Consider the following 25,121-nt stretch of genomic DNA (forward strand, 5'->3'; position numbering starts at 1 on the left):
GAGTAGGCCCTAGAGAGAGAGGTCGTAGAGTCATAGCGTCTACGAGACGTAACTAAAGACCTAGGTCTATATAGTAGAAGCGAAGGTACTCCGTATCTAAGCAAATACCCGCCCTCTAAAACTCTAAGTACTATTACTAACGATAATAAGGTAGTAATAGGCGCCGCGATATAGTAAGCGACCCGCCTACGTCTTAAAGAACCTACGCTCTTTAAGGGCGATTTAATTAAGAAGGCCCGGGTATTTCTACGAGAGCTTATAATTACCTTCGCTCTCTCCGGCGCTATATATACGACTAATAGGAGTAAGGCCCTATATAGAGTTATATTCCTAATAGAAGAAGTAAGCGAGAGATAGTATATAAACTATAACGTTACGGATCTAGAGGGATATACCTACGGTAACTTTAAAGTCTTCTATTAGAACGTATACGGAGACCCTATAAACCGCGTATTAAATACTATACTCGAATATAAGGCGGTAAAGTAGAAGGATAACTAAACGGCGAGGTAGTTTATAACCGAGCTAGACGTTATAGAGGATTAGTTAGGATTAATTAGTTAATTGTTCTATTAATATACTATTTAAGTCCTAGACTATATAATACGGGGGATTGCTCTACTAATTTCGAGAGAGAGGAAAAGCCCTACGGCGGTAAAAACCTCTTAAAGTACTAATAGTTCGTTCTTCGAGATATTACCGAGGCCTTCCCGCCTTACGAGCGCCGGCTAAAGCTCGTACTCCTTTCTAGCCGTAAAGATCGGACAAATATTATATCCGGTTATCGTTCTTATCTTATTTAGTTTTTAATATACTTTCCCGGACGTAGTGTTCTTACCCTTACCGTACGCCTTACGGTAGACTTATTATCTTATTTAGTTTTTAGTATTCCGCCCTTAAATTTCCGCTAAGCTTATAAGATCACGTGACCTATAAACACAAGAAAAACTGCTATTCCCTTACTCTTCCTCTACTCGTATCCCCTCCGGATAGTTAGGTACGTAGGTACTTATCTCTACGTACCCCGAAATACGTAGAGGTGCCTCTATCGTCCTCTAGCCGAGATATCGAGGCTACTATATCTCTTCTCTCGACGGGGTGCTCTAGAAACGGGTTACTACTCCGTTCTATCGTAAGTCGGGAGCCGGTTCGGGGGAGTATATAGGGAAGGGTAGTACCGCGTAGTTATAGCTATTATATCATATTTCGTGTCTTATAGATCTCGTAGGTCTCGTAGATCGTTCGTAGGAGGCGCGCGCGTCTTATCTTTATACGGCTTTCTTCCTAGCTACCGTATAGGCTTTATAGAGAGAGACTTATTTAAGACTTAGTTTCCCTTCGTAACGAAGGTACCTACGTCGTCCGCCGTATAAAGGCGCTCTCTATAGACGACTAGATTAGTTAGGAGACTATATAGAGGCGTAGCGTATTCGGTATCTACTCGCTAAGCTTATACCTTACCTACGCTCCGTAATCGTTAAATTTTACGACATCCTAATAACTAGAGAAGAACTAGTAATCCTAGCCTTACGTATCGAGAGTATAGAGCGTAGTAGTAGTAGTAGCGATAGGGGTAGCCGATATAACCGTTCTTATAAGAGGGACGCTAGCGGCGTATATAAGCGGAACGAGCGCGACCCTAAGTACTAGAAACTAGATTAGGCTCTACGCAAAATACCTACGGGTTACCCGCGAGGTAGTAGAGAGTTAGGTAGTAGCGCTAGGGATATAAGTAATATAAAATACTTTAGCTATTATAAGATAGGCTATAAGAGTCCTAACTACCCGAATTAGTATCTAGAAAAAGACCGCGATTTATAGTCGGTCTATAGAATAGAAGCCGCCGAGATACTGACTAGAAAGAAGAGGTCGGAAAAAGAGAAGAGCCTAGCTAAGGATCGTAGCTAGGCTCTAATTCCCTAGTCGACCTAACAATATAAGTTAATACTATAAAGACTAGATACTTATAAGAAGTAGTCGAGACGTAGAAGGGCTTTATAGAAGCTACGTTCCTCCTCGACTATTACGCTAATATTAGCCTCGTATCGTAGAAGTACGTCCTACGGTATTAGTTATAGCCTATTAGTAGGGTAGAGCTTCTAAAATTAGAGTCGTATACGTAGGACTAAGGCTACTACTACGGTACCTATACGCTACGAGTATAGCTCGCTAATAATATAGAAGTAGAACGCGTAAGTAACGTAATCTACTACGTAGCGCCTATAGATAGGCCGTTAGTAATCCTAGGTAGGCTCTAGCGCTATTATAATCGTATTATTAAGATCGATTAGAAGGACTAGTAGCTCTACGGTATCGAGACCTATATAGTATAGTAGCGTAGCGTACGCGAGTTTATAGAGGATCTCGACGACTCTAAGTAAGTTTTTACTATAAGTATCCGGCTAATTAAAGCCGATAAGGGGGTCCCTAAGTAGCCTCCGGAGTTTATAGACTTCCGAGATATCTACGTACCTAATAAGTAGGCGAAGCCTAAGATACTTAACGGAGTTAAGTATACGATAGATCTCGTAGATAGTAAGAAGCCTCTATTTAAGCCGCTATACTACTAGATAATAACTAAGTTAGAGGCCTTAAAGAAGTATATCGCTAAGGCGATAGAGAAAGGGTAGATTAGGCGCTCTATAAGTAAGGCGGGTACGTCTATCCTATTTATACCTAAGAAGAACGGTACTTTTAAGCTCTATATAGACTATAGAGACCTAAAGAAGATTACTATAAAGAACCGCTACCCCCTACTCCTTATAAGCGAGACGCTTAATAGGCTCTAGGGCTTAGTATTCTTTATAACTATCGAATTAACCGACGTATACTATCGTATTTCTATTAAGAAGGGCGAGAAGTAGAAGACTACGTTTTATACGTAATACGGATACTACGAGTACCTAGTTATACCCTTTAGGCTTACTAATACCTTAGCTACCTTCTAAGGGTATATCAACCGTATCTTAGCTAGCTTAGTAGATTATACCTATAAGTTATAGTATATCTAGATAATACCCTTATCTATAGCGAGACCTATAAGGCTTAAGTATAAGCTATATATAAGGTACTCTAGAGGCTACGTAAATTTATACTCTTTACTAACCCTAAGAAATACTACTTCTTCTAGAAGGAGGTAAAGTTCCTTAGGTTTATTATAAGCGCCGACGGCATATCGATAGATAGGAGTAGGGTAGCCGTAATAGAGGAGTAGCCGTAGTTTAAAAGCTTCTACGACGTATATTCCTTCCTAGGATTCTATAACTTCTATAGGCGTTTCGTAGAAGGCTACTTAAGGGTCTATAAAGCCTTAACGGACCTACTTAAGGGCTTAAAGAAGGGTAAGAAGTAGGGCCCTCTTATATAGGGTGACCGCGAGGAGTAGGCGTTCCTATAGCTTAAGTAGAGCTTTCTAGATATACTTATCCTATTAAGAATATATAGGTCATAGGGTTAATACTAGGTACTTAGGGGGATTAGTAATTAGGGCTTACTAGTTAAGTCCTAAGTATAGCTATCCCTCCTAAAATACCTATACTATTGACTAGCGATACTATATATAGATATACGCTATCCTATTAGGTCCTTCTTTATTTATATAATCTATAATTCCTATCTTCTACGGCTACGTAATCCATACCTATTTAATATATTCTAAGATACTTAAACTCTATATTACGTATACGAGTCGAAACTAATACGTTAGGCTTCGCGATTACGGGTATTATCTCGTAATTATTGAATACTAAATAGTACCCTATTACGTTCTATTCGCGTAAGATAATCCCTTTTAAATATAACTACGAGACTTATAACTAAGAGCTCCTAGTAGTAGTAGAGGTATTTAAGTATTAGCGCCTATACCTCGAAGATATATTATATACGGTCTAGGTACTAGTCGACTACGTAGATCTTTAGGGGTTTATAATAGTTAAGTAGCTTAATAGGCGGTAGGCTCTGTAGACGACCTTTTTATAATTTTTTAACTTCGTTATCGAGTATCGGTCGGGTAAGATAAATCTAGCCGATACGCCTTTAAGACGTAGTAACTACGTAAGAGTCGCGTATTAAACTTCGTACCTACTACCTACTCTTTAAAGTAAGCTAGTATACTAGAAGGATTCGATAGATAGCTAAGAAGGCCTAGTAGTAAGGCGTAGCCTCGCTACCTACGATACGCTAGAAGGTAGCGAGTAAGGCGAGTATAAGCCGGAAGGCCCTCGCGCTCTTCTAATAGCGGTATACGCGGCGGTAATAAGAGGGATAGATACCTATAGATCCGGTAGCGAGTTCTTACCGCTACTAATTAAGGTACTATAAGACCGTAACGAGGTCTATAAGGCTAGACTTATCGCTAGCTAAGAAGTAGAATAGTCGTAAGTACTATATACGGGACTCGCTAACGAGTTAACGGTAGAGGACGGAATAGTCTACTATAGCGACGCGCTATATATCCTTATAGATACCGTAGTTAGGTCGTAACTAATACGTATATACTACGACGACGTACTAGTAGGCTATTTTAGAAGGCATAAGACCTAGGAGCTAATAGCGCGGAAGTACTAGTAGGAAACCTTAAATAAGGATATAGCCGGGTACGTAAAGACTTACGTTATATATTAGGTATCTAAGGCGAGACGCTATCGACTCTATAGTAAACTATAACCGCTCCTAAGACCGGAAAGGCTATAGTAAGAGATTACTATAGATTTTATTATAGATAAGTAAGCGGGGAGGTTACGTATATAATATAATTCTAGTAATTATCGACCGCTACTTAAAGATAACCTTATATATCTATACTACGAAGAAGTATATAGTAGCTATACTTACGAGGATCCTACGGGACGAAGTAGTACGCTACTATAGGGTCCCGGTAGGTATTATAAGTAATCGAGGGCTAATATTTACTAGTTAATTCTAGAGTAACTTCTATTTCGAGGCGTAGGTAAGACGTAAGCTATCTATAGCCTTCTATCTTTAGACTAATAGTTAAACGGAACGTACTTATTAGACTTTAGAATAATATCTACGGTACTACTATAGTAAGAAATAGCTAAATAGACGGAATAGCTAGCTATTATTAAGTTCGTAGTAAATAACGGCGTATACCCTACGCTCCGTATAAGCCCCTTTAAGGTAGTATATAGTTAGCGCCTAGAGATTACGCCTATACCTACTAGATCTCGGGACGAGATCTCTAAGAGAGAGGTACTAGCGGTAACTTTAGTAGCGAGCTATATATAAGAACTCCGTATAACACTTAAAGAGCGGTAGCAAATAGTAGTAGAGTACTAAGTCTAATACTATAATAAGATCTATAAGCTAAAGAGCTACTAGGTAGGAAGTTAGTACTACTATCGATAAAGAACCTTAAGCTCGATAAATCTAAGAAGAAGATAGGTAAGAAGTTTATCGGGCCGTACCGTATTATTAATACTATCGGTACGTAAGTATACTATCTAGCCCTACTAGTAGGCTCGAGAATCTATAATATTCTTATATATCCCTTCTAAAACCGTAGGTAGGTAGCGATAAGGCGTAAGTCGGTCGTATACTACTCGTAGATAACGGGAGTAAGTATTAAATAGGTATAGTATATATATATACGGAAGTCAGGATACGCAATAGGAAAGAAGGAAGGACTAATATAGTATACGAAGGTATATAGTAGAATAGTATTTAGTACTAAAGGTGTCTCTACTACCGGTATAGAGACTACGTCTCTTATACCTATATAGAGGGATCTTACTCTAGTCCTAGTTCTGTTTTACTACGCCTTATAGGTTTTACCTATATCTTATCCTACGACGGCAGTTCCTCCGATAGTCTCGTACTAACTAGCTAAGCGACTTTAGGTCCTCTAAGTCGCTCCTACTATTTGTACGGTGTCTCGGTAGTATTACCGTACTATTGTCTCGACTAACTTAGTATATACTAAGTTAGTCTTAGTACTATACGACATACCTACTGACCTAAATTCGTAACACTCCTACTTAGGTCGTAAGGTAAGGAACGATTGTTCCTACTATACTAGCTATAGCTATCGTACGAAGGTCTAGAACTAGGGACCGGCTAGCGGTTTAGTCAAACTATCTACTACTATCTCCTTAGTATAGTAGTACTCCACTTTAATCTTCCTCTACTACTAGAGATGCCTAATATAGTTGTAGGTAACATTAATATACTTAGATCTTTCGTAGATATAGGCGTCCTTAACTAAGGTTAGAGCCGCCTAGTTATCCCCTATAAGCCGTACTAGTCTTAGTTTGTCGATAGTACTCTTATTGGCCAGGACTATTAGTTAGAAAGAGTAGTCTCCTACTAGCCCCGGGTAGTTTATCTCTCGGAGGACAGCCGCTAGGAACTAGGATTGTTTCGCGGCGGCGTTTATCGCTATAAACTCTACCTCTATAGTAGAGGTTACTATAGACTTTTACTTCTTACTTATCTAGGATATAGGCGTACCGTATACTAGCTAGACATGTCCTAGAATTAAGACCCTATCTACTCGATCTATCGTATAGTCGGAGTCTAAGTATCTAGTTAGGGCACCGCTACTACGTCTAAATAGTAACCCTAGGTCGGGGAACGACCTTAGGTATCTCGAGACCTTCTTTAGTACTTTTATATACCGCTTTATTAGATCCGCGACATATATACTAGTTCTCCCGAGTAGGAAGGCTAGGTCCGGTCTCGTTATATTCATTAGCTATATCTAGGTCCTATTATTACTCTAGTAGTCATCCTTACTATATCTCTCGTCGTTCGGGGCTATAGGACGGAGATCATCGTAACTATCTATTAGTAAGAGTGTTAGGCTTGCCTTTTCTTTTGCTATGTCCATTTTAGTAAGGGCCTTATAGATATAATAGCCCTAGTCGAGTTTTAGGATACCGTTACGCCTATCGCGGGTAATCTTTAGTCCTAGTAGTTTCTCCGGTTCCTCGAGATCCTTAATCTTAAAGTGTTACGCAAACTACTTCTTAAATTATTAGATATCGGCTAACCTTAGTACTATAATAGATATGTCGTCTATATAGATAAGTAGTATAATATCTCTCTTAGTATAAGTTAGGAGACATAGGTCTACCTCGGACTAGTAGAATCCTATTTTGACTAACGTAGCAATATAGAGCTTGTTCTAGTCTCTAGCTACCTACTTTAGGCCGTAGAGACTCCGGAGTACCTTAAGGACCGTATTCGGTAGGGTATCGACTCCTAGTCGGGGTTTTATATAGATGTCTTCGGCTAGGTAGCTTTAGGTAAACGTATTATTAACGTCGACCTAGTATATCTCGAGATCCCGCTCGTAAACTACTACTATAAAGACTCTTAGGGTGTTATAGCGTACTATAGGTACGAATGTCTCTTCGAAGTTAACGCCGAACTTCTATAAAAACCCTCTTACGATAAGTCTTGCCTTGAACTTTTCGATTGCTCCGCTAATAAGTCTCTCTACGTCGAAGACCTACTTAGAGGTAACTATATTCGCTACCCTTAGAGCGATAGCCGTTTCCTAGGTATTATTACTTAATAACGAGAGTAGCTCGGTATCGATAGCGTCCTTCTATAAGTAGCCCTATTTAGGATCCCCTACCGTAGCCTTATATATCTTCGGGATAGGTACTTCCTATTAGTAGGCGATACCGGGTCCGAATATAGTAAAGGCGTATTCTTAGACTTCGTTAAACAGTTCCTCTACTATAGCTATAAATATACGTTCGTCGGTATCGGTAAGTCTATTATTTACCTATAGTAGTTAGTATAATAAAGCTATTACAGCTTTATAGTGCTTAGCCTTATAGTCCTAGTCCTAGCCGTATTTATCGTCGGGATCCCTAGTCCTTTTTCTCCGGACGATTAGTTCCGGTAGCTCCGGGGTTTCCTCGATCTTCTTATAGTCCGCAATATTATCTAGTCTACCGGGAAGTTAGATACAGAGCGGTCTTAAGACAGTGAGTCCTTTATCCTTAGCCGTAGCGGGTTCGGTCTCTACGTAGGGAGCGGGGATTAGCTAGGTCGGTTCTTCTATAGAGGACTCGGCTACTTTAGTAGTAGAAAGTTAGGGTATTTTATACCCTATCTCGCTTACGTTACTCTCGTCGGGCCTAGGTATTATACTACCCGAGGATCGTAAGATTGCTATCGGGGCATCCGCTAGTTGCTAAACTAGTAGTAGTCGCGAGACCGCCGGTAGTCGACCGACTAGCCTTTGTTTAGGTGCCTTACTAGGTTAGTTCGTAAAGGAGATACCTAAATCTAGATCTCTCCCCTTCTCGTTTTCGAACTAATCTACTTAGCTATACTGCCTAATAGCTCGTATATCTAGCTCCTAGAATAACTATTACTTAGTCGATTGACCGTATCTAACGAAAATAGCTTCCTTACCCCGGTTTATTAACTTATCCTATCGTAGCCCTTTTAGATATAATTTCGATTCTACGTAAACAACTACCCTATAACCCTATACTCTTAGGTGATCTACCGTCGGCACTTTACTAGTAAATACTTCTTCCGGCGAAAGTTAGATACCGTTAAGTAACGGTACGTTTAGTAGTAGGTTACGTATAACCGCCTATACCTCTAGCGCTTTAGGCTAGAATTCTACCGGTATCCCTAATTCCTCGAGTATTACGCGGATCGCGTTCTCCGATACCTAGATTAACCTTTCTACTACTCTGTTTTATATAGAGTTATAAGTATCCGTCGTATCGTATTAAACACCCGATTCTTTCTCCTATTCTTTTAGAACTATTAGTAGCTTAGGTATATTGTTACTCCGTACTACTCTTACGTAGTATTTAAAACCTAGCCTAGATGTCGCATTTTCGAAGGGTCCGTAGATGTCGATAGTTATAAGCGTAAGTCTTTCGTTCTTTTGTTCTACGATAGCGCCTTTAAACGATAGTTATAAGCGTAAGTCTTTCGTTCTTTCGTTCTACGATAGCGCCTTTAAACTTCCGTATATTCGCGATAGAGTATACCTTATAGTTATACTCGTCCGGGATAGGAATCGGGTCCTTCTTATTACTTACCCTATAGACGTTCCGGAGTAATCCTTTACCTAGGTATACGAATCTTCTATACTAAAGCTCCTACTGATCCTTAGTAGTTAGCGCGGCTAGAGCTTTCTTATTAGGAATGTTACCCGCGGGTAACATCTCCGGGGGCCTATTATCTACCTAGTTTAGGGAATTGGATATCAAAGATACTACCGGTACCCCCCCTCGTAGCACTGTTCGTACGACAGGCTTTCCGCTCTTATACTTAAGTATAAAGTTTAGAGGTTCGACATCGAATTGCTTACTAAACTGCCTCTATAAAACCACATTAACTCCGAGAAGAGATTGAGGGCCTGTTAGGCAAGGAGATCATACAGAAGATTGGGATACAAGGCATCATTGGAGCCAGGAAAGAGAAGGGAGGTGTCCTTAAGCTGTTCATAGCACAGGAGCAAGACAGGAAGAGGCTAGAGACACAGAAGGAGTGGACAGTCAAACTAGGCAAGACGGCTAAGGTCTCACACTAACAAAATATGGTTATTGCCTATAGGATGACCACAAAGTTTGACATTGAAGGAGACCTTAGGAGGCTGCAGGACTAGAACCAGGCTGTATGCCCAGGGCTACAGATCACAAAAGCAGCATAGGTCAACAGAAAGACAAAGGACACAAAGAGAGAGTCTTCTCTAGTGCTCTGGATAGGCACTGTAGAACAGGCAAACACCGTGCTTGACAAGGGCATCTTCTGGGAATATGAAAGAATAGACACAGAAATCTATAGAAGCACCCACAGACTACTGCAATGTTTCAAGTGCCAACAGTATGGTCATATCTCTACTAGATGCCCAAGCCAAAAGGACACTTGTTCCTACTGTGCTGGTAGCCACAAAGTACAGAATTGCGCAGCCCTAAAGAGTGAAGCCAGATGTGCATGCTGTGGAAAGAAACACCCTTCCTGGTCCCAAGACTGCACAGCTAGGATTGAGGCAAAGAGGAGGGCAAGAGAAGCCAGGATCAACACCCCTATCAGATTCCAGACAGGGACAATCGCCCAAGAACCCCTAAGGACTGTCTACAACCCTCTGAAAAGAGGCAGAACAGAAGAGACCACACAGGCCCAAGGCCACCCTGCCATAGGTAGACCAGAATCAATTGTGGTTGCAGGAAGAGACCCGTCACAAAGCAGGCTCAACCTTACCACAATCCCAAATAGCAGCCAGCAGCAGGAAGCACGAGAAGACCAGCAGGAGACCAGCATAGATGAGTCATGATTGAGACACCCAATCTTACCACTATCCAGTACAATGTCAACAAAAGCCAGCACAAGGTCCAGAGAAGCTTTCTCCAAGCACTGGACCCAAAGAAACACCTAGTCATTGCAGTCCAGGAACCTTGGATTAACAGCAAATCTAACAGACCATCTACTGCTAACGACCCAAGGTATCATACACTCCTAGCCAAACAAGGCACCCCTAGAACATGCATGTACATCAGCAAAGAGATAGCAACAGACAGCTAGGAACAAATCCAACAGGAAGGGGGAGACATCACCTTAGTCAGACTCAACACCAACCAAGGCAGCATCCACATCCACAGTGTATACAACCCACCCCCCAGCTCCAGAAGCAGCACCTAGCTAGGCACACTACAACAGCTGCCAGACATCTTGCAGAGTGACTCCCAACACATCGTACTGGGAGACTTCAACTTGCACCATCCTACATGGGGATCAGACTTTGCACCTGCCCATCACTTCCTAGCTAACAGACTCCTCTCCACTACCCAAAGCAACAACATGCACCTAGTTACCCCAAAGGGCCTAACTACCTGGTCACAGAGAGCAAGCTCAAGCACCATTGACCTGTGCTTTGCATCACATGACCTGCAGCAGAAGGTCACCAGATGCTGGGTTAACCAGGACTTGGAGTCCTCATCAGATCACCTCCCAATTCAGGTGGAGTTTGAAACACAGACACAGCAGGAAGGAGACCTAGAACCTCAGCTGGCCTGGAAGGCAGCCAACTGGGAACAGATCAGACAAGACCTGGAACAGAAGCTAGCTGGACTAGAGACCAGGAGACTGGAAACAGCCTTAGACATAGACCAAGCAGTGGCAGAACTGGTTAGAACAATGCAGGAAACTGCAGCAGCCCACACCAGAGAAAAGAAACAGTCACTGTACCAGAAGCCATTCTGGACAAAGGAATGCTCAGAGAAGGTCAAGGCAGCCAGGCAGGCCAGGAGAGCCCTTACCCAGAGTCACTCCCAGGAAGCATGGGACAGATATAACCAGGCAACCAGAGACAAGAAGGCCCAGATCAAGAGGGACAAGATGCTGGAGTGGAGGTCAACAGTTGGATCCATTACCCAGAATCCTGAGAAGATGTGGAAACTAGCAAAGTGGGCAAGACAACCCACACAGGACAGAAACATGCTGCCCTAGTTTCCAAACATTGAAGACCAGGAAGGAGTAATCTAACACACTCTCCCAGGAAAGGCACAGGCATTGGGGAAACATTTCTTTGGCACACAGGTAGAAGCTGACCTGCAGGATCTGGAGGGCAGTGTGTATCCAACACCACTAGAGCAATCCTACACAGTGGGAGAGGGAGAGATCAAGAGCATCATTAAGAGACTCTCAGGAAACAAGGCCCTAGGACCAGATGGGATTCCAAACTTGTTCATCAAGACATGCAAGGACCAGATCTCCCCTGCACTGTCAAACATCTTTTCATAGTGTATGGCCTAAGGACACTGCCCTAAACACTTCAAGGAGTCACTGACTGTGGTCTTGAGAAAACCATAGAAAGAGGACTACATAAAGCTAAAGGCATACAGACCTATTGCCTTGCTCAACACACTAGGCAAACTCCTGGAAAAGATCATAGCAGAAAGGCTGACAAACCTAGCTGAAGAACATAGAATCCTTCCTGAGGAACAGATGGGAGGCAGGAAACAAAGATCAACACTAACAGCTATGGAACTTATTATAGAGCAGATCAAGACCCTGTAGCACTTTGGGAATAACAAAGCAGCCACACTCCTCTCACTAGACATATTAGGAGCCTTTGACAATGTCTCACACCAGAGGCTAATCCACATCCTAAAACAGAAGGCTATCCCTGACTGGACAGTCCAGTTCATCCAGTCCTTCCTTAGAGGCAGAACCATAAGACTTAGACTGGGCAGATACAAATCTGACAGCATGCCTATAGAGACAGGAATCCCACAGGGATCAACAATGTCTCCAATCCTGTTTCTCCTCTTTATGGCAGACCTGCCAGCAAAGCTAAACTCTAGAAACACATCAGCCTCAGGGTTTGTGGATGACACAAACATCCTAGCCTAGTCAGACAGCACAGAAGAGAACTGCAGAATCTTGCAGAAGAAACACAAGGAATGTGAGGAATGGGCCAGGAAACATGGAGCCAGATTTGCCCTAGAGAAGTATCAACTTATCCACTTCAGTAGAGCTAGAAACAGACACAATATGCAAGCCCCAATCACCATTCAGGGACACACAACAGAACCCTCAAGTGAATTAAGGGTGCTAGAAATATGGCTGGATCCAAAGCTCAGCTAGGGACCACAGGTCAAGAAAGCACAGGCAAGAGCAGACAACAACAGGCAATCAATTGACAGGCTTACAGCCTCCACATAAGGAGCCACATTTGCGAAAGCAAAGGTTATGTACAAGGCCATTGTGAAGCCAGCCATGCTATATGGAGCCCAGATCTGGTCAGCCCAAGACAAGATCCCAAAGAGAATTGCAGATCCCATCAGCAGAGCCCAAGCCTCCTGTCTGAAAAAGGTGCTTGGAGCATACAAGTCAACTCCAACAAGGGTGGTCGAAATGGAGTCTGGCTCCCCACTAGCTAAGCTCTACCTTCAAGGGTTGAGATACCAGTATGCAGGAAAGACGTCTGCATACCCAGCCCAGCTAGTAATCTAGAATGCAGTCAACAAAATCAGGAGCCAGTGCACAAGAAGACACAGACAAGCAAGACCCAATCCAGCCCCACAGAAGCAGCAGGACCTGCAGAAGTTCAAAGAACTAACAGAACAGCTGCACCTAGCCCAGCAGGAACAGGACAGAAGGGCTCAAGGGAGAGGATCAGCAGCCAGCCAAGGGAAGAAGCAACAGTCTCTAGCTGAAAGGATGGTAGGACTCCTCTGGAAGACTGAATAGACAAGAACCCCACAGAGGCCAGGAACCCCAAAGGCACTCCAACAGTTTGGTAGCCACAACTACCTACTGTACTCAGACCTGACCAGGTCAGAAGCAAGCATAGCAATGCAAATCCGCTCTGAACACATCGGAGTCAGGGCATACCTGCATTAGAGAAAAGTCCCAGGTATCGAAGACAAGATTTGCCTATACGGCTACCTGTCCCAGAATGTCGAACATAGACTTCTGGTTTGCAAAGAATGGAGTACAGGGAGAGGTGAATGGAGGGCAAGGGCAAGGAACAGAAACTTCTAAGCTATGATTAGCAATAAGGGAGACCTCTAAAGAATTACAAGGTGGATCATCCACCAAGGATTTTTGGAGCAGTTCTCTCTTACTAGGGAAACAGAGAGATGGATTGAGGAGAGAAAGAAGGAGGAGGAGAGCAGGAAGAGGGGGACAACTCCAGGGTTGCAGACAAGGTAGTCAGAGGCTAACTACTATGACACTAGTGCACCCTAATGGAAGGAAAACTGAGAACTCATGGCAAGGAAGCTATTAGAGAAGGAGAGGAGGTTTTTACCTAGGAACAGGTTTCCTACCTTATGCAGTAATATATATAGACATAAACCCGCATAGGCCGGAGGGCACCACAACAGGTAAATGAATCATCTATCTATCTATATACTTAGCTAAATAAAAAGGTATTACTACCCTAAGGTAATAACCTTTAAAAGTATAGAAAGTAAGGTACTCTAAGGGTATCTTTTTAACTTTCTAATACCGTTACTCCGGTATTACCTATTAGAGCCCTATTATATCTTATATAGTATAAGCTCTATCGTAGATAGTCTAGTATATTACGCTACTAGCTAGTATCTTATACTCTCTATACGTAGAGCGAGCTCTCTTACTATTCGCCGGAGCGAGGTTACTTAGTATAGAGTAGTTATCGGATAATTTAATAAAGTTAAGCGGACGATAACAATATATTTAGAAGTATACGATAGGACTAAGACTACCTCTAGATTAAACTTAGGACCTCTAATATTTACTAGTAAGTAAGATAATTATACGCCTAAGTAAAAGTCCGTATAATAGGACTAATAACTAAGCTATCTTACCGGTAATAGTTATATAATCTGTACCTTATTATATAGGTAATAATAGTAGTAGTAAAAGTAAGATATAAAGGAATAAAGAAGGGGTATAAAGCTTACCTTACTTACCTTAGCTTACTTTACTTAAAATAGCTAACTTACCCTTACTATAGTAGTAGTAATACCGAGGGCCTTACGTTACTACTATAGGTAGAGGGGGTAGTTATAATAGGGTATACACGATTATATAGGAATTAGCTTATTTACTCTAGTATACGAGTTAAGGGGGTATATCGCGATCTAAGCGTATATATAGGTAATAGCCTATTATTAAAACTTAAGGCTAGGTACGCTAAGAATTAGGTAACTAATTAGTTACCTATAGCCTCTTTAAGATAGATAGATAGATAAATTTGTTATTCCCCTATTCTAGGACCCTATTCGGCCTATATAGGTATATATCTATTAACTATTATATATAAAGGGAAGCTCAAATAGGTGAAGACCCTTCCCGCCCCCGACTCCTCCTTATCTAGATTAGCTTTCCCTCTAAACGTACGTAGTCTATATTACTACCCCGTTAGCCTCCGCTCCCGGCTAGTCTCGTCGCGCTACGCCGTATCCTCTTTTTCTATACTACTCCTAACCTCTTTAAGAGTAATACCTATCTAATCGAGATAGATATATATAATATATAACATACTTTTAAAATACCCTATATAAGTATGTATAATAACTTCCTATATAAATAACGTAATAATAACCGCTAATACTATATCTTTTAGTATAGAGTCTTACGAGTTCTTATATATAGTTACTCGTACGACGGCGACGAAGGGCATCGTACGCTAGTAAGCGTTATTAGCCTCTAATAGGATCTAACAGGTACTATATATTACTATCGTTATAATAGAGTACCTATACCGTCGTCACTACCCCCCGGATAATATCTACGAGCCTTAGGTAACGACTATTAACGGAAATCTACCTCCTTGAAAGGGTGTTCGGAGGGTCTTGGCAATAAAGTTATCGCACGAATTTGACGAGCGAAGGACGTTAGTCGCGATAGTCGCAATCTCGCATCGACACGCCCTGACAATACATCGCTAGACATGGGTGCTCTGCATCGTCTGCGTCTGCATCGTCGGGCTTCGAACGACACTGCTAACTCAAGCTTTATGGCCCTTGTAAGCGCGCACGTCCACACTTCTTTACATGCTAAGGGTACAGCAGATCAGGCAGCATACGGCAAATCTAACGGCTTGACCGGTAGGCCGCGGGATGCGCGCAGCCGTGTTGATGCGACTCCAACGAGGGAAGGACAAGATGTCTCGCTTTGGCATCGATGACTCTGGCACTGCATGCCCACGACATCTGTTGACCGTGAACAATCATACCATAGAATCAGCACTTCCAGTGTCATGGCGTCGTGGGATGGGGTCGCCAAGACTTTGAAAGAACGGCTCGATTGGCACGTCGACCGGTGCAACCATATGATCACGACTCCATTGCCTGTGAGGCTGGATTCTGGTGCGCTTCGTGCTGCGCTCCAGGCGCTGCAAGAGCGACATCCCATTCTCTGTGCAAAGTCCGGCTTGGCCGGACGCCATACCCACGCAAATTATCAGGAGCTTCATACGATCAACACTGACCGGCCGGATCATGGACTGGACTTTGTAAAGAGAGCACACCAAGAGCTGTGTAAGCCATTCGACGACACAGAGCCTCGATGGCGCGCGGCACTATTTCGTGATGACAAGGATCAATGGTTGCTCTCCATTGTCATGCACCACGAGGACTTCGACCGTTACTCCCTTCGCGTCCTCTGGCATGACTTCACCAAGATATGCAGAGCCATATATCACGCCTTGAACCCGTTCTCGTACTTAGAGCCTCTGGCGCTCGGATATGAGGGCGATGGCATTGCAGGGTGCCGAGCACAAGGGATCCGCGCCTCCGACACAGATCAACAAGTGCGCTACTTGGCAAAGGAATTGGATGGTAGCCGTGCTGCTGGACTGTTGATTGATAAGCCGAGGCCCGCCTCACCGCGTGGTCAAATGGCGGCTTATGAATTCCGCATCGAAGGCAGAACTTATCACGTTCTTAAGGACTATTGCCGTACTCATCAAGTAACCCATTCCGCATTACTTCGTGCAGCATTTAGGGCAGCACACTATCGAATCACAGGAATGGAAGATTCAGTGATAGGCACTTGCATATCTGGCAGAGATCAACAAAGACTGCAGCACCAAATCGGATACTTCGCGAATACCCTTTGTCTGCGCTTACCTGTCTTGGAAGAAGACACTTTTGGAAGCCTGGTCCATTACGCTCAAGGTGCATTCAAGACCGCACTTGAAGCTGAAGATGTATCATCTCGAAAGCTCAGGACTGCATCACTGTCCGAAGAGCGGAATGGAACACATAGCGACTCACCTAGCCTGTTCTTCAACGTCCATGATCAAGTCGTCATAGAAGCCAAGATGTTTGGTGAAGTTGATGGCGAGGCTATATTCATGCCCGGCCTTTGCGCAAAGCTTGCCACCGACTGCGATCTGGAAGTCAACATCGATGCGGACGTGGACCATTTCGAAGGGGTCGCTCTCTACGACGTTGATTTATTTACCAAAGACACCATTCGTGGCTTGATCGGAGTATTCCTTGCCATCTTGCGCCATGCCCTTGAGAGCGCAAACATCCCAGTGGGCTGCATTCCGTTGCAGGACGACACATGCGATGTTAACAGCGAGAGACGTCTTGAACAACAGAATTGCGACTCTACTCGCGAGTCCAGCATTGTGGATATTTTCACTGAGACGGCAGCATCCTGTCCTGATCATGTAGCGATCAAAGACATCACTATGCAGCTGACGTACAATCAGCTCCACGAACGATCTGACCACCTAGCTCGGTGGTTGCGTTGGCGAGGACTCGCAGCAGAGACCCTAATCGCCGTACTGGCGCCTCGGTCATGCCTGGCGACTATTGCTTTCCTGGGCATCCTCAAGGCCAATCTGGCGTATGTTCCGCTTGACGTAAACGCCCCAGCAGGCCGCTTTGAGACGGTCTTGTCTTCGTTACCTGGGCAGAAGAGGCTTGTCCTGCTCGGCGCTGATGTGCAGATTCCGGAGATGTCGCTGACTAAAGGTTCAGCCGACTTCGCCTGGATATCCGCTGCACTCGTGCAACCAGCAGAAGAGGTCAGCCCATGTGACATCGAGTATCCGAGTGCTTCGAGTCTCGCCTATTGTATGTTCACATCTGGATCTACGGTAAGCAGTCCCTCGTACAGAAGCTGTTCTGCAGTACCTATCTTTATACATGGTCATTGCTTCTGTTCCCTTGGTCGAAAGATTTGGGCTAACAAACGCATACAGGGCAAACCGAAAGGAGTCAAGATCGAACACCGTGGAGTGGTGAGTATGGCTAAACACAACAACTTCACCATTGCAAAGACTGCCCACTTGTCGAATCTAGCATTCGATGCCTCCATCTGGGAGATCTTCGTCCCGCTCCTAAACGGGGGAACAGTTGTTTGCATCGACTATCTGACATCACTTGTTCCCGATAGTCTCTGCGAGGTCATCAAAAATGAACGCATACAAGCAGTTATGATCACACCTGGACTACTGCGGCAGTGCCAAGAAGTGCATCCGACAATGTTCCGTTCACTACACAGCCTATACGTCGTCGGAGATCGTTTCGACCCCATAGACGCTGTCAAGATAAGTCACGATTTGGATGGTACTGTATTCAATGCATACGGCCCGACCGAGTGTACAGTCATCAGCACTATATACGAAGTACAGAAGCAAGACAGCTTTCCAAACGGTGTGCCCATCGGGAAGGCAGTATCCAATGCCCGCGTTCATATCATGGATCCAAAGCAGCGCCGAGTCCCGGCAGGAGTGCTGGGTGAAATTGTGATCACTGGCCGCGGCCTCGCACGTGGATATCTCGATCGAGCCCTGGAGGCCGGTCGTTTCATCGATATTGTCATAGACGGCGAGCAAGAGAGAGGATATCGTACGGGCGATCGCGCACGCTACCGTCTCGATGGTCAGCTGGAGATGTTTGGACGCATGGATCGCCAGACGAAAGTACGAGGTCACCGAGTCGAGCTCGCAGAGATCGAAAGTGCTATACTCTGCAACAAGCAGGTCAGCGATGTAGCTGTCGTGCGCTGCGAGCAGAGCACACCAGATTCTGCTGCTATGGTGGCCTTCCTTGTTGCTCACGAAGACAAGTCAACGGGAGGGACAGAGCATGGAGAGCACATCTCGGCTTGGACCGAGCACTACGATTCAACAACATACTCCAATCTCCAAGACGTTGAATTGGACTCACTTGGACACGACTTCGTCGGGTGGGTCTCCATGCTTGACGAACAGCCCATACCCAAGACCGAGATGCAGGAATGGCTGAGCGACACAATCGCCACGATCACGGACATGCAAGAGCCTGGGCATGTTCTTGAAGTGGGCACTGGCACAGGTATGATCCTCTTCAACCTTCGCAAAGGGTTGCGGAGCTACGTGGGAATCGAACCATCAAAACGAGCAGCTGAATTCGTCGAAAAGGCTATCAGCTCAATGCCCGACTTGGCAGACAGGGTCAAGATCCATGTTGGTGAAGCGTCAGATCTTGATGGTCTCACCGACATCCACCCCGAGCTCGTGCTTTTGAACTCTGTCGTGCAGTATTTTCCCTCTCAAGACTACTTTACACAAACATGCACGACGCTCATCCATCTACCGGGAGTCCAACGGATTGTCTTTGGCGACATCCGCACATTCGCTCTTTACCGGGACTTTCTCGCGAGCATCGCCGTCTACAAGCTAGGGAACGAAGCACGCAAAAGCGATGTCCGACAATACATAGCCGACAAGGTCGACCGCGAAGAAGAGTTACTAGTAGATCCTGCCTTCTTCTACGTATTGCAAGATCGATTTCCAAGCGTGATCGAGCACGTAGAGATCCTACCCAAGATTATGCCTGCTACAAACGAGCTGAGTGCGTTCCGGTACACAGCTGTGCTGCATACACGATGCCCAGAGGAGAAGGCTAGACAGATCCATGAGATCAGTGAGTCCGCATGGATCGACTTCCGTGCTCTAGGGATGACCAAGGACACGCTCAGTCATTTTCTTGGAACATCCTCGCATGCGCCAATAATCGCGGTGCGGAACATACCACACAGCAAGACAGTACGTGAGCGTTACCTGGTGGAGGCTCTCGATAGCCAAGACCCAGAGACAAACGGTGAGGCCTCGTGGATCTCCACCGCCGCCGATGCAGCTCGTCAGTGTGCGAGCATGGATGCTCTCGACCTCATTGAAATTGGTCGCAGAGCATGCTACCATGCCGAAGTCAGCTGTGCGAGGCAATTCTCTCAACGCGGAGGACTGGATGTGGTTTTCCACCGGCAACAGTCTAGCTGTGAAGGAGCCCGGGTCTTGTTCAAGTTCCCTTCCGATCATGAAATCTCAAGACGGATGACCAGCAGCCCATTAGTGCTATCACAGAAGTCCAAAATCGTGTCAGATGTTCTGACCGACTTGCGCAATCGTCTGCCATCTTACATGGTACCCGACCGCTTACACCTTCGAGATCGCCTCCCTCTCAATGCCAACGGCAAAGTCGATCGGAAAGAGCTCACGAATCAGGCGCTCTCGTTGCAACAGGAACAAAGAACAAAACATGGTCCGAAGACCCCATGCAACAAGCTACAAGCTCTGCTCCGCGAAGAGTTCGAAGCAGTGCTAGGTGTGCAAATCGATATAGATGAAAGCTTCTTCGATGTCGGTGGTCATTCACTGAGCGCCATAAGACTGGCAGCCAAACTGACAAGTCGCTGCAATGCCAAGGTCACAGCCAAGAATATCTTTGCGTCGCCCACCGTCAGAGGATTAGCTCAGGTCTTAACAGACAGACTACCTGATTATGAAGGAAGACACATCTCCGACGATCGACATGGGTCGTACCAACCATTCGGCTTGATATCTACAGATGTCCCCGATGATTTCGTAGACCGAGAGTTACTCCCCAAAGTACAGCATCTTGAGACCAAGGTAATCGATGCTTATCGTCCCACGTATGCGCAGAGACTTTTCCTGCAAGCGGGCAAATCGGGCAAGTCCTTGGGTGCGGATACTTACTACCTTGATCTCCCAGCCGATGTAGATCGTCGTCTTCTGGAAAAGAGCTGTCGAGCTATAGTTGAGCGATTCGACATCTTCCGGACGGTATTCGTGCGAGTCTCAAATGGGATTTACGCAGTCGTTCTGGAGAATGGAATGGTGTCTATCTCGCTACAGAACACCGATGGCGATCTTGACGACGCTCTGGCGTCCACATGGACCACCGACTCACAAAGTCTCACCAACGCGGAGCCTTTGTTACACATCGCAATTATAGCAAAACCAGATGTCACCGTACGGCTAGCCTTCCGCATGTCTCATGCTATATACGATGGGTTGAGTCTCGAGCATCTGACCAATACCCTCCACTGCCTCTACACGGGACTCTCTCTCCCGCCAGCTTCAAGTTTCACTACATACCTACAGCACGCTTACAGCACGCGTGGCTTGGGTCGCGAATTCTGGCGAACCTACCTGCAAAGCTCAACCATCACGTCCTTGCGCAACGATGAAGAATCCGATGATTCAGAAGCCAGTTACTGGGCGCAGCATACGATCCGCGTTCCACGTTCAATGTTGATCAACGGCATTACCCAAGCCACAATATTCACCACCGCATATGCCCAAGCTCTCGCCAAAGAGACTGGCTCGAACGAAGTCCTCTTCGGCCGTCTGGTGTCCGGCCGTCACGACCTTCCTGGAGATAGTACTGCCATTGTAGGGCCCTGCAACGCCATTGTACCAATCCGTATCCGCCTTCAGCCAGAGACCGACGTTTCTACACTCTTGAACCAAGTTCAAACCCACTGCCTCGATAGCCTATCCTTTGAGACCATTGGCCTCGATGACATTGTAGCGAACTGCACAGATTGGCCGCATGATACGCAGCATCTTTGGAGCTATGTCCTATATCAAGACTTCTCCACGCAGTCCATGTTCGCAGGGAAGGAGGTGGCGTGGAAGAATCTACCTTATAGAGGGCCGCCAATTCACGAGCTAGACGTGGGTGGTGTCGTGGATCAGGATTCTGGTGATTTCACAGTCTTTATGTATGCTCGTCGACGAAGTTGTAGTGAGGAAGTGGTGGATCGCATGCTTAGGAGTCTTTGCCAGTCATTCCTTAAGATGAGTGGGGGTGGAGGTGAAGATCATGACATCGTGGCACAGCCTGATTATCGGGAGAAGATGTTCTAGTCGACGGAGTTACATGTACGGCTTCCTAGAGACTAGCTCTTATCGACTATACTGTAAAGAGATCTATTTACTTAAAGTAGGTATAGTAGACGCTGAAAAGTCCCGGAGTATAATCGTATCAAGAGTCCTACTTCTTATAAAAATAAGTCGTACCGATATCGTATAACGTGCTTCACTACCGAGCGGGCCACACTACCGAGCGGGCCACTTTTGCCAAGAACTGTACCACTTCCACTTTGATTGCGACGGTATCTTAACACGGCGACATCCTATAGAATCGTTACTAGGAGGACAATTCCTCTTTAGATTCTTCGCTATCTAGCAAGTCTACTTGACAGGTACGTACGTTATGCCCCGACTCGCTATATCGCTTATAGCGTCGTAGCCTTAGTACTAGCCGAACACTATCTAGCGACTCTCTACTCACTTCCTGCCTTCTAGCATCCTCTAGAGGTATCAATTGCGACGCCTTATCGAAGGTTAGAGACCCTCTAGACTGAATGTACTTGCGCTTTCGTGCTTTCCGCTATATAAGGGCCTCTTTAGACTTACGTAGCTTACTGATCTCGCTTCGTATAAGAGCTATCTGATGCGCTATCTCTCTACTCCCTTTTACAAGCTGATGCACCCCTTCCTATAACGAGTTTGGCGATGACCCTACCTAGGCACGCATTTTGTTCGTTACTAGTGTCGATTAAGAGTCGAATTCTTTTGTAGTTCGTGGTGTCTTCGACTCCTAAGAGGTAGAGTCCGGAGCTAGAGGGGTTAGCGTACGTAGCTTGACATCAAGCTTATCTATTACTACCTATAGATTGAATAGAACCAAACCAGCGCCTCTAAAGCTCGATAGGATGTTCTCCTGTCTAAATACAGCGTTATAGGCTACCCGGAAGGCGCGTAGGAACTCTACTTTATCGATATAAGTAATGCGCTAGCGTGCTAAGCCCGAGAGCTAAGCACCGTATGCCTTCTTTAAAGGCGAATAGCAACCTATATCTAATAGCTAGAGTAAGTACGAGGCGTACGATAGCATAAATAGGGCCAAGATCTTGTATTCCTTATATAGATTCTAGAATGCTTTTGAGTCATAGCTCTCGTAGCTATCGATAATAAGCAGTCTCTATACCCTAGTCGTACGAGCTATAGTATACTTCTGAAAATGCTCTAGCTACTATATACCGAACTCATTATTAGTCTAGCCGTTCTCTATTAGCCCGATTGTCTAGTCTAGACCTAAGTTGCCGTCTTAGTACTAGGTACTAATATGCTATTTGCCTATAAGGATGACGTAGGGTAGGAGCGCTGTTCTATCTATATAGATAGTCTTAATCACTATTGCCTATTCTCTATTGCCCTATTAAACGACCTTCCTCTTTCTACTACGCCTTTCTAAACCCGTAACGACGCTCTAAGACGTAATAATACCTATTATAAACCCTGTCTCGTCAAAGTTATAGGTGTCCTAGTTAAGGATACTATACTTCTCCTTTATATTACGTATAAGCAAGAACTACTTCTTGATAACGTCTAGATCTTCTATTAGGGCTTGCTAACAATCGTATCTACGTGTTATACGAACCTTTAGCTCACGATGCCGCCTAATAAACCTGTCTATCTAATTAAGACTAGCGGGCTTAAGACCCTTCTCTTATAGTAATAAATCGGCTATTGCTCGTACACTAGCCTTTAATAGCAGGAAACCTCTAAGATCTAGCTCGAGTATATACTTAAGTATCACCTACTCTTCTAGCTCTATAAGCTTCTTCGGATTAGGCTCGTAGTCACCCCGAGGAGGTCGTCTATTCAATCGATACCCTAGCGTAGTTCGAGACGCGTCGTATACCTTTATAGTAAGTCGATTCGTGATTGTCGCGTCGCGTTTCGTGGCCTAGACAGCTAAGGTCAGTTTGGCCTTGTTTAAAGATAATGTACGCTATAATAGTAGTTATATAGCTATATCTATAGAAGTGGTACAGTTCTTAGTAAAAGTGGCCCGCTCGGTAGTATAGGCCGCTCGGTAGTAAAGTACGTTATACTATATAATATAACGTCTAGACGCTCTACTACTATATACTTATCCGTACGCTCTAGAGCCTTATTACTATAATATTAAATAGCTTAACGTAAGTAATCGAAGTAATAGAAGATATAAATATCGTCGTTAACGACTTTAGTATAGGTATACGCCTTTAGTAAAGTTATCTTATTACTAAGAAATTGTTACGGGCGAGAGTACTATAATAGGGTCGGGCAAAGATATATATAGATAGATAGATTTGTTATTACCCTGTTCTAGGACCCTATTCGGCCTATATAGGTATATATCTATTGTTATATATAAAGGGAAACCCGAATAGGTGAAAACTCTTCCCGCCCCTGACTTCTCCTTATCTAGATTAGCTTTCCCTCTAAACGTACGTAGTCTATATCACTACCCCGTTAGCCCCCGCTCCTAGTCGGTCTCGTTGCGCCACGCCGTGTCCTCTCTTCCTATACTACTCCTACTAGGCGGTACTGTTCTAGCTAGCCCTTCTCTAGTATCTAGTTCGTAATACGCCGTAGGTCTTTAACGTTATTAAGAAGTGCCCTAATCGTCCGGTTCCTCGCCTTTACTATCTACTCTCCCCTTCCTAGCGACTACCTCGGACAGACGAGGAGTACGTACCGTACGTTCTAGGAGCGATAGCCGTAGAGGTAGCTAGTATTCGTGTATTCTAGAACCTTCCTCTATAATAGGTACCCCTAGAGGCCGATATGTTCGCTTCGTAGTTAGGTTACTATACTACTCTATACCCTCGTAAGGCGGTAGTAGATAAGCTTCGGGGGGTGCTTGACCGCGGATTTTATAGCTAACTATTCCTTAGGTTATCCCGATAGCTAAGGGCGTCTACTATACCCTACACCCTAGTTGTTCTACCTCTCTTTCTATAGTTACTCTACAAACGATTTCTTACCTTCCTATCGATTACTAGCTATTCTTCCCTTACCCGGTAGTTCGGCTCGTTTCCGGGTCGAATGCCCTTATACGCTAGTACTAATTCGCGGGCCCTTACGACTATACTAGCGATGACCTTCTATACTAGGTACTGTGCCGACTTGCCTAAGTAGGAGGTCCGTAGTCCCTAGATATATAGGTCGATCGGCGGTATAGTAGTCTCGTACTTAAGTATCCTTATTAGTATCGACTTATATACCCCGGTAACCTTCCTTAGGTATTAGTTCTAGATCTTTACTAACGGCGCGACGAGTCCCTTTAATAGGTAGGCCCTCTCGCCTAAGGACTACACTTAGCTACTATAGGTAAGGACTTGCCGTATAATAGCCGTATATAGAAGTCGTAACTACCGAAAGTCCGCCCTCTATATAGACGTAGTAAGCCTCTAGTATAATGCTATATTCTGTTTAGCTTTCCGTAATATTACCTATATATACTTCCTCTACCGTAGCGCCGGGTCTACCTATAGTCTAAGGATCCTAAGCTAATTTACCGGGTGAGTCGTATGCCCCTATA

The 25,121-nt window shown here is 44.6% G+C and overlaps 1 protein-coding gene across 1 annotated transcript; it reads left to right on the forward strand.

Moving 5' to 3' along the window:
- Positions 1-15,634: 15,634 nt before the first annotated feature.
- Positions 15,635-21,610, forward strand: CLAFUR5_13278 (Nonribosomal peptide synthetase; the record flags this gene model as incomplete). The annotated part of the gene is made up of 2 exons (XM_047912426.1): positions 15,635-17,548; positions 17,654-21,610. 2 exons carry the CDS (start codon positions 15,635-15,637, stop codon positions 21,608-21,610), a joined length of 5,871 nt encoding a protein of 1,956 aa, XP_047768399.1.
- Positions 21,611-25,121: the final 3,511 nt, after the last annotated feature.

Source organism: Fulvia fulva, chromosome 11 (genome assembly GCF_020509005.1).
Source record: "Fulvia fulva chromosome 11, complete sequence".
NCBI classification, from domain to species: Eukaryota; Fungi; Ascomycota; class Dothideomycetes; order Mycosphaerellales; family Mycosphaerellaceae; genus Fulvia; species Fulvia fulva.